The 11,255-nt window shown below is 45.4% G+C and overlaps 1 protein-coding gene across 1 annotated transcript in view; it reads right to left on the reverse strand.

Moving 5' to 3' along the window:
• Nucleotides 1-5,888, reverse strand: part of LOC108796139 (phosphatidate cytidylyltransferase 1-like) — a 65,783-nt gene extending 59,895 nt beyond the window's left edge. The window contains exons 1-2 of the mRNA XM_018567565.1: nucleotides 5,820-5,888; nucleotides 5,224-5,389 (exon numbers count right to left, since the gene is read on the reverse strand). Coding sequence (XP_018423067.1) covers nucleotides 5,224-5,389; nucleotides 5,820-5,888 — 235 coding nt within the window. The remainder of the gene's footprint in view (nucleotides 1-5,223; nucleotides 5,390-5,819) is intronic.
• Nucleotides 5,889-11,255: the final 5,367 nt, after the last annotated feature.

The raw sequence follows: 11,255 nt of genomic DNA on the forward strand, positions 1-11,255 counted from the left end.
GGCCGAAGCATTCGGCTCGGCCGTTCTGCTCGGTCCCTCGGAGGGAAAAATAGTTTAAAACGTTAAGAAAAAAGTAAATAGAAAACGATTGTGCGGAGCTAGCAATGACAGCTAGCTCCGCCCAACAGTTTTCTATTGGCCGGCGGTTCTGCTGCCGTCAGAAAAAAAGAAGACTAACATTGCACCCGCCCTCTGATGGACCTGATGGAGAACTGCAGCAGAGGGCGGGTGCAATGCTAGTGTACTATTGGCTATTGCAAATTGAAATAGCCAATAGGAATCTAGCAATGCATTCCAATGGGCATAAATGTATTTATTTTTTTTCTATTCTGACTCGTCTCTCTCCTGGGCGGCCGGGAGCGGGAGACTCCCGGAGCGCCCGGGAGAGTTTGCTGTCTGGAGATCAGTGTCCCTGGTTAGCTGGTAACCAGGGACGCTGATCTCTCTGCAAGTGGCCAGAACCAGCCGTAAGATCACGGCTGGCTCCGCCCACCTGTCAGCAGCAGGCTGTCGGCTGGCCAATGGCCGGCCGCTCGGCCAGCTTCAGCTTTCACCTCGTCTCAGTCGTGCCGAAGCATATGCCTTTGGCTCGGCTGAGCCGCACGGCCAACTTCTGGAGCTGTACGGGCTATAGTGAATAGCCCGTACAGCAGCCCTTCGGTTCTACTGAACCGAAGGGGTCCTGGGGCGGAAGCTAGCCGGAAGGATCGGTCGAAGCTACGGCTAGATCCTTCGGCTGCTTCGTGAATAGACCCCTCAGTCTTTTTGGCTAGGAGTCAGCATCAGCATAGCACATCTTGCCTTGGAAGTCTTTACCCACTCTTCCTTGCAAAAGCACTCCAAATTTGTCAGATTACAGGAGCATCTCCTGTGTACAGCCCTCTACAGGTCACCCCACAGATTTTCAATTGGATATAGATCTGGGCTCTGGCTGGGCTATTTTAAAAATGTGATCTTCTGCTAAAGCTATTCTTTTTTGATTTGTAGGTATGCTTCAGGTCATTGACATGCTAAAAGGTGAAATTCCTCTTCATCTCCAGCTTTTTAGCAGAGGCCTGAAAGTTTTGTGATGAAATTTACTGATATTTGGAACTGTTCATAAGTCCCTCCACATTGACTACAGTCCCAGTTCCAGCTGAAAGCAGCCCCATTGCATAATGCTGCCACCACCATGCTTCACTGTGGGTATGGCGTTCTTTTGGTGATGTGCAGTGATGTTTTTGCACCAAACATACCTTTTGAAATTATGGCAAAAAAAGTTCAATCTCGGTCTCATCAGAGCATAACACATTTTCCCACATGCTTTTGTCAGACTTGATGTAGGTTTTTGCAAATTATAGGTCCTACCCAAGGCCCCGATTTACTCTCTCTCACTTTTTAAGTTTTTTATTTTAATTATTATTTCTTATTATCTACTTTTTTAATTTTTATATTTTTAACTATTTTTTGCTTTCTATTCATTTTAATTTTTTTAATTTAATTTTAATTTTATTTTTTTTCCACTTTTTTTCACATTTTTTCACTTAACTTTATTGCTATCACACAGGAGCCAACAAGCCCCTGTGTGATAGCATTTGAAGGTGACAGGTTCTTTTTATTGAACCTGTCACTTCCAATACAGGAGTTCTAGCACAGCACTTTGTTGGCTCTCCTGTGACAGCTGAGATGGGAAGGCTGTGAGTGCAGCGCTCATGTCTCAGTGTTCACACGGAGCAGAGGGGAGAACGGAGGCTCTCAGCTCTGCTCCCTGCTCTCCATCTTGAACTACCTTGCTGTGGTCCTGACACCCCCGTAAACCACAGTGGCGAGCTGGGAGGTAGCCAGCGGGGACAGACACATCCGGAGGTAGGGGTGGACTATGGGGGGGAGCGGGGGAGGACGAACGAGCAGGCTAATTGCAAGTCTCAGGTTGTCATTGTAACAAATATGCTGATTGCACTAGTTACTTTGGTACCCAAATGCTCCTGCCAGCTGCGAGGTCCTGATGCCTTTACCTGTAGAGCTATGGTGGCTGAAATATCATCAGCATCTGACACATTTCTGGGAGTGTGGGATGCCTAGTCTTCTACTGCAATTTATGGTTCCACCTGTCAGTTGTTTTGTCACTATTGTGTCCTGTAGTAATGTAGAAGGTAGTGGGTGGAACCACAGAGCACAATGAGGGACTAGCTATCTGAAACTGTCAAAAATGTATTGGATCCAGAAGATTCTTTAGTTCGCACAGGAAAAAGGAACAATAATGTAATACTTGTGAGTATACTTTTACAGTTGGAATTGCCTAAAAAAAATCTATAACTTGCATGCAGTAAATTCATCTGATGTTAGCAGTAATGACTATTGAATTGCAAAATCAATTTTGATCATAAAAAGCAAATTGAGACAATACTAAATACATCATGCTCTTGTAAATTGGATCCAATGTCCAGATTAGAAATCTATAACAGATGTATCAAATGAAGGTTAAAATACAATGGAGACCGAAGAAGTAAGAATGCAAAATGCTTCTAACTAGATGATTCCTACAAGGGTGATTAAAGGAGAACTATGAGGTGAGTGATTTTCACTCAACCTCATAGTTTGAACCGACGTGTGACAATAAAGCGGTCAGAATGTCGGCTCAATAGATTGTCCCTGCAGAGAGCCGTGACTGTCACTCACAGCTCCCTGCAGGGTATCCCCCCTCCCCGCTCTGATCCTCCAGCGCTGACTGGTGGAACAGACGGGGAGGGGGGCGGGTGCAGCTGGCTCTGCCTCTAGATAGGCAGAGCCAGCTGTCAATCAACCAATTGGGTGGATCTCGACAGTAATGTCGGGATCCGTCCCGGCTGCGGCGGACTCAGTATACCGTAAGCTGTAGCTCGCGGTATACTGAGCTTTGGGTCACGGGAGAATGCTAGTTTGTGTCCTCCCGTGACCCTTAGGAGAACTATGGGAAAAAACACTTACCCTATAGTTCTCCTTTAAGGAATCAATTTATTCTTGTGCCACCTGTCCTAAATTGTTCTGCATTATTTTGTAAACAGCTTTATCCATATTGTTTCTATAGATTCCCTCCCAATCTGGCATCCTGCTGATTTGACAGCAGGTCGCTTGATAGCGTAGGAAGCTGTAAGCAGAGCAGTGCTGGGCAGTAAACATATTCAAGTGTGGTTTATTTTGCATGTTCGGGTCAAAATTATCCAACAGGACATCTCCAAAATCAATGTAAATGCACATGCTATTTGCTCTACAATAATCAATGATCTTAGGGACTATGCACACCCAAAGGATTAAAACAATAACTTTACAGTCCAACTCCAGGCTTCATCCCCTCCAAGAGGACTCCTACCCCCCATGAAGTCCCCCCAGAAGTATTTTTTTAACTTGCCTTTTGCTGATGTCTTTCAGCCATTCCCGTGGGTGCTGGGTCCTCTTCCCCTTCTTCCTCTTCCAGTGGTGGACGGTCCTGGATGATGCAGAAAGTTATGCTGAAGTCGTCACTTCAGAGCTGTTTTCTGCAACACTGTAGGGGGGATTTATCAAAACTGGAGCAGACAAAATCTGGAGCAGTTGTGCATGGAAATCAATCAGCTTCTCTCTTCAGTTTGTTCAGTTAAGATTTGAAAATGAAAGAGAGAAGCTGAGTGGTTGCCATGCACAGCTGTTTCAGATTTTATCTGCTCCAGTTTTGATAAAATCCCTTCTGTGAGTGTAGGGCCCTGTGCTTGGGGGCAGGGCCATGACACTTACTGTGGAACAGCTTTCCACAGTTCTCTTGGCAGTGGCAATAGGTGTCTTTCAACCCTGAATGAGGACATCTTGTGGTGAAGAAGAGGTACTGTGGGGGGCAGCTCTATGATCAAGGGTTAGATAAAGAAATAGAAGAAAGGCTGTATTTGTAAACATTCTTGAATATCCCAATGTATAAAAAAAGAGAAGGTTTTAGAAGTGTGCTTGTTCTGAAAAGAAAGTAAATTTTTTTGCATTTCTTTAGTATAATTAGCTTTTTTTGAAAAATTGTTTTAACCTGATCAGTGAACTGCAGATATAAAAGATCAATTTCTCCTTTGGAGTCCGCAGGTAGTTCTTTTCAAATTATTTCCTTTATCTCTTTGGCTCTCTGTTTGAAAAGAATATGTTATTCAGTCTGAGCTATGGTCAATAGCTCATGCTGAAATTTACACACACAAGTGAATACGGGTGAGTCAGAGAAACACATTCTTTATTAAATGGCTTAGTTTTGGAGAGGGGAGCTGACAATTTACCAACAATGTAAAATGGATGTGTCCACTGACCTCCTGTTATGTACCGGCGTGGAATGAACTTATGAGGGAGGCTTCTCTTGCACCTCCAGCCCAAACATCACTGGCATTGGTGACAGGGAGTCTAGGGGCATGGAGTGTCACGAGCGCCAAGTTAACTATTTAGAGGCAGGAAGACTTTGTCAGTGCAGAGGTGTGGCAATAGAGACATTAACTAGAGCAAACATTGGTTACAGGATGTGTTGAGCAACAGGCAGAACAGAAGCAGGAACAGCATGGCTGGTACCATCCAGGGTCAGCATCAGGCAGGTAAAAAAAGAACAAAGAAACAAAGGAAGGTGAGGACAAAGGTCTGATACATACTGAGGTAGGCATATGATGAAGCAGCAGAATGAGCAAGGAAGATTGAAGTCAAAAGGCCAAAGGCATTCATTGAAAAGTGGGAATCCAAAGCTGAAGACCACTTAGCAACTTTCAAAAGCAGGCGAGTGCCCTAAATAGGCCCCTTGGTACCAATACTACTGCTGGACATGCTTGTCCATACACACCATCAATATGCACTCAAACAGGAATGTGTACTGCAGATACATGCCTGGCAGTGACCCTGTGCATAGGGCCACATCACAGATCATGGGCTTATACTAGTTCCTGTATGCATAATCCAAATCTTTGTGACACCACCAAAAAAAACTTTTATCTCTGTGTTCAGAACCTCTGCATCCCATTTTAGGCTTGCCTGATGTTTTTTTTTTTTTTAATAAAGGGGATTACCTAAATTAATTAGCAGCTATGGCAATAGGGGGATAAATACAGTATGTGGTGCTTTGGTGCACCAAAGTATAATGTGACATGCTGCAAACAAAGGGCAGCTTTGCCCGTGTCACCAACATGCGAATGCTCTGTAATTCTGAAATTTAAAAAGGCCCTAACAAAAAATGAATTATATATACAGTATATATATCCCCAACAAAAAAACCCAGACCTGGGTAAGGGCCATAGAACTTTAAACCTAAGTTTTGCTGCTCCTTGAGCTTCTGGTTGGCTGCAGTATTCATATGCTGCTGCATGTCCTTCCCCCTGTGTTGTGGAAAGGTAGACAGCCTATAGCCGTAGGTTTTCACCCTGGAGCTATGCCTCCAGTGCCCTGACTGTAAGGAAATAAAAAAAATTTAAAACCAAGCCTGCCTCATTTTTTCCTTCTTACTGCCACTACCCTAACCCTCCTCCTCTTCATATTCCGATGTAGTCAGCAATTTTGTGGTTCAGGAGCTGCCTTTGAGCGTGGCCTGCAGCTGGACCTCTCAGCGATCTCAGGAACAGAGGCACATTGGTCATCAGAGGGGATCCTACCACTATCAGAAAATGCAGCAAAGAGTTTTTTTGCACCAACTCCTAAGAATGCAGCATTTTGGGCAAGTATGCCCTAATCTCACCTCACCCATGTACAAAATCTAAGGCTGTGGGAGGGGTAAAACGACCCTCTTAATGCCAACCCTATTTGCTCTTCCTCACCACTACCTTAACCCTTGTTTATTTTCATTGCACAGCCCCTGATGAATAGAGTTCCATAGTATTTACCATTGTCTGTCTCACTGTGTCAAAGGATTTTGAAGGTTTCACCAGGCTGGAGGAAAGTGGTACCGGCATACTTGTCAAAGCCAAAACCTACGGGTGCACTTTAAATATACAGTATGAAATATTTTCTGTAAAATCACTTAGCATAGACACAAGAATATGGCTGCAGATGTCACTTATGGTAGTTGAATGTCACTTTGACATCTTCCTCTTTCATATGGTATATATACACTGAGTGGCTAGAATATTATGACCACCTGACGTTTGTAGACAGATAAGCTATAATTAGCTATAATTTCGCGCTGAAGTTGCTAGAGGGCCAGACCATTATAAATAGGGAAGCAGGTTGTTTACGACAGTAGAATTCATTTTTTCTGAAGATATGGGTAAACAATGCGATTTAACGGCCTTTGAACGTGGGATGATTGTTGGCGCTCAAGCCATGGAGCGAGTATCAGCAAAACAGCAGAATTCCTAAATGTTCAAGAGCAGCTGTTGTTAAAGTGTTTAAAGACTGGACTGTCAGCCGAAAATCTGGGTCTGAACGTGGCCGTCAGCGACTAGTCAATCTTAGGGCATAACGGAGAGTGGCAAGACTGGTACAAGACAACATAAGGGCAACAGTGCAGTGTCAGATTCCTCGCATCACCTTTCAACATCTCGTGGAGTCACGAGGCGGCACAACGAAGTCATCTCGTGGAGTCATCTCGTGGCCCAAAGAAGTACTGATGGGGTGGTCATAATAATCTGGCCACTCAGTGTCCTGTATTTATACAGTACTAAGCAAACGTTTTAGGCATGTGTGGAAAAAATGCTGTAAAGTAAGAATGCTTTCAGAAAGTGTTAATAGTTTATCTTTATAATTTAACAAAATGAAAAGTAAATGAACAGAAGAGGAATCCAAATCAAATCAATATTTGGTGTCACCACCCTTTGCATTCACAACAGCTTCTGTTCACAGATTCTTCTTAGTACACTTGCACACAGTTTTTGAAGGAACTTGGCAGGTAGGATGTTCCAAACATCTTAGAGAACTAACCACAGATCTTCTGTGGAAGTCGGCTGCCTCAAATCCTTCTGTCTCTTCATGTAATCCCAGACAGACTCGATGATGTTGAGATCAGGGCTCTGTGGAGGCCAAACCAACACTTCCAGGGCTCCTCGTTGTTTTTTATGCTGAAGATAGTTCTTAATGACATTGGCTGTATGTTTGGGGTCATTGTCCTTCTGCAGAATACATTTGGGGGCAATCACACACCTCCCTGATGGTATGGCATGATGGATAGGTATCTGCTTGTATTTCTCAGCACTTAGGACACCATCGATACTGACCAAATCTCCAACTCCATTGGCAGAAAAGCAGCCCCAGAAAGGCAAGGAACCTCCACCATGCTGCACTGTTGCTGCAGACATGCATTATTGTTCCGTTCTCTGGCCCTTCTACGAACAAACCTCCTGCTACAGCCAAATATTTCAAATTTAAACTCATCCTCCCAGAGCACCTGCCGCCATTTTTGTGCATCCCAGTTCCTATGTTTTCGTGCAGAGTTCAGTCACTTTGCCTTGTTGAGGGTATGGCTTTTTGGCCTCAAAGCCGCAGAGAAATGGCAGCAGGTGCCCTGGATGGGAACAAGCAGGCTCCTGTACATGATGATTGCCACTGCCTGCTCCTGCTCTACATTTAGCCGTGCTTGCCCGATGCAGGGATAAATGTAGAAAAAAACACACACCCCGTGCCCAGAACTGCATGTCCTGGGCGTTAGGCTATAATAATTTCTCACCCTTGCTGAAAACACCCGCCCACCTCTTACCCACGCTGGGCACCAGATCCAGCAGGCCCGAGGCGAGTACCTCACTTCCCTTACCCTTCCTATGGCCCTGGTGTCAGCGCTTATAAATCACGACCAAATGTGGACAATCATATCATCCAGGATCTACTATGCTGTGTTTACATTCCTACAGCATCAATGATCTGTTATTTAGTAATGGGAGTGTGGTGGGGAAACATCGTCAGTTGGTGGGTTGTCGTAATTGGCGAGGATATACATCACTGGATGCGTGGATTAACTATGTATTTATATTGCTGGATGACGGAATTGATGATAGATTTACATTAAGGAATATTAGTGACATTTTTATTTTATTTTTTCTGTTTTTGAATTGACGGACTTATGTTACGGTGTTGGTTTAATAATTACCATTTTACTCTGGGAATGAGTAATAAGAGGTACTAGTATACTCCTGTACTCATTCCCTTGGAAGGAGGTGGATATCTGGGGGTTCCCTTTGTTTTAAAGGGTACTTCCAGATTCCTTTTTAAGCTCCACTCCCCCTCACAAACCACCATAATCTTTTTGGTAACAAGGTACCCCTCCAATGTTGAAACACATGGAACCCGATATGGTACAGGAAGGTACATCCTCTCCGCCCTGCCTTTCTTGGCCACCCAGGATGCATGTCTGGATAAGGGTCTGGCTGGGATATTGAAGGACACCCCACTTCAGTTTTTCCCCAGTACGCAATAATTAAAAAACCTAGATAAACTGTATACCTCTATTATCCTACAAATCCAAAGACGGGGTTATTCACTAAAGAGCCGAAGGATCCAGCCGCAGCTTCAGCTGATCCTTCGGGTGTCTTTGGCCGCCTCTGCCCTTTGGTTCAGTTGAACCGAAGGACTGCTGTACGGGATATTCACAATAGCCCGTACAGCAGCAGAAGGCAGCCGAGCTGAAGGCACATATTTCGGCTCAACTGAGCCGAAGTGACAGCCAAAGCGTGGAGAAAGGTCGGGCAAAGCCGACCGATTTCCACGCAAATGACAGTTGGACGGAGCCAGCCATGATCTCACGGCTCGCTCCGGCCAGTTGTAATGACAGATCAGCGTCCCCAAATTACCTGGGGACGCTGATCTGTCATTAAATAATAACAGCTCGGCGGAGCCGGCCATGACGTAATTGGCCGGGACCTGTCATTCATTGGCCAGGACCTGCTAGAAGATTCTGGCAGGTGCAAGCCATGCCAAAGGCTCTCGATGTACGGCTGATTTTAGCTGATGTACGGCTGAAATCAGCCGTACAAGCCAGAAGTGAATAGCTGAACAGCGTTCAGCTCACTTCACTTTGGCTAGTTTATTCACTCGGCTGCCTTTGGCAGCTTTGTGAATAACCCCCATAAGTACCATTTGAAGGTAGGATGAGATGTTTGAAGGTGGAAAGTCAGAGGATCCCATACCAGAGAATGTGAAAGCCGCACAGCCGCGCCAAGGCACCTCTTGTAGTGCGGTCCTAACTCTAAACTATGAGAGTCTCCATCTTGGAGCACATGGGGGCAGAAGATTTCAAATTGGGTGCAGGCTTGTCAGGAGGAAGCCCAGCCTCCTTAAAGGCACAGAAACACACAAGGGATCCCGCACATCCAAATGGCAGCTGAGAACCCCCATGCGTCGCTGCACCAAATCGGTCAAGCAAAACAAATGACAAACGCACTCAACAATTTGTCACCAGTTATACAGTAAGGTGCACACAAAATGGGCTTTAAACAGTAAAACAGTAGAAAGGTATCATGGCACACTCACAAACCAGCATGTAAAACAACTTGTCTCACCACTAAGGTTAATAACAGAGGTTTGGATACACGTCTTCTGCAGAGAATGTGAAAGCCGCACAGCCGTGCCAAGGCACCTCTTGTAGTGCGGTCCTAACTCTAAACTATGAGAGTCTCCATCTTGGAGCACATGGGGGCAGAAGATTTCAAATTGGGTGCAGGTTTGTCAGGAGGAAGAGTACGGGATATTCACAATAGCCCGTACAGCAGCAGAAGGCAGCCGAGCTGAAGGCACATATTTCGGCTCAACTGAGCCGAAGTGACAGCCAAAGCGTGGAGAAAGGTCGGGCAAAGCCGACCGATTTCCACGCAAATGACAGTTGGACGGAGCCAGCCATGATCTCACGGCTCGCTCCGGCCAGTTGTAATGACAGATCAGCGTCCCCAAATTACCTGGGGACGCTGATCTGTCATTAAATAATAACAGCTCGGCGGAGCCGGCCATGACGTAATTGGCCGGGACCTGTCATTCATTGGCCAGGACCTGCTAGAAGATTCTGGCAGGTGCAAGCCATGCCAAAGGCTCTCGATGTACGGCTGATTTTAGCTGATGTACGGCTGAAATCAGCCGTACAAGCCAGAAGTGAATAGCTGAACAGCGTTCAGCTCACTTCACTTTGGCTAGTTTATTCACTCGGCTGCCTTTGGCAGCTTTGTGAATAACCCCCATAAGTACCATTTGAAGGTAGGATGAGATGTTTGAAGGTGGAAAGTCAGAGGATCCCATACCAGAGAATGTGAAAGCCGCACAGCCGCGCCAAGGCACCTCTTGTAGTGCGGTCCTAACTCTAAACTATGAGAGTCTCCATCTTGGAGCACATGGGGGCAGAAGATTTCAAATTGGGTGCAGGTTTGTCAGGAGGAAGATTGGGAACTCCTTTGGTAAATCAGCCCATTTGTCTTGCTCTAAATGGATCTTGATATTTCATCCTTAAATTAGTAACTTCTGGTATTGGTTCATTATTTTCATTGCTAATACTTTGCCTTCATTCACAAAGGAATCGTCCAGCACATCCAGCTCCTCGTGTGATTAGTACGCAGCCCCCGTCCTTCTCTATGGGACTACACAGCCGTACGCCCCCCTACGCTCACCCGCCCTGCACGTCGGTGCGAGTGTGGGTGAGCAGGATGGTTCCTGTCTGCGTTCGAGCCAGGAAAGACGCACCCCTACGGACGTGCACTTGAGGTGAACAAAGGGGGGCGTATGGCCGCGTAGTCCCATGGAGAAGGACGGGGGCTACGTACTAATCACACGCAGCACCTGGCCTTCCCGGGAGCTGCTCGGAACGGACCTGCACGCAGCACGGAGCTGTACATGCCGGCTGATTCCTGTGTGAATGAGGGCTTAAAGGAGGACGCTAGTTTGTGTCCTCCTGTTACCCTAAGGAGAGCTATGGGGGAAAAGACTTAACCCCATAGTTCTCCTTTAATGCACCCTAGTTTCTGGCCACTGTTGCCTAAAATGTGATTGTTGGCTGTGAATGGCCTTTAGGTATTAACCTGTTATTATTTCATTTTAAATTCTCGTTATAGCTAGGGATAAAGTAAGTCTAGGGTTAGGACAAGATTTAGGACTGTGGATAACAGTCCTATGGAATTTGTTTTCTAGAGAGAAATAAAAAAGAACACTTCCTATGTTTATTTTTGATAGCAGGAAATGAAAAAGACATATGCAAATATGATGTTACATTTTTCTTCTTCAATATGTTTTATTAGGTTTTCAAAATGCAAGACATACAAATATTGTCTAGTAACAGCTGTGCAGGGGAGCAACGTGTCGCCTGTACAGCAGGCAGCATATAACAGTAAACATAACAGTTGAGGGAGGGACCG

This window comes from Nanorana parkeri, unplaced genomic scaffold (genome assembly GCF_000935625.1).
Source record: "Nanorana parkeri isolate BGI_ZX_2015 unplaced genomic scaffold, ASM93562v1 scaffold1064, whole genome shotgun sequence".
Classification (NCBI taxonomy): domain Eukaryota; kingdom Metazoa; phylum Chordata; class Amphibia; order Anura; family Dicroglossidae; genus Nanorana; species Nanorana parkeri.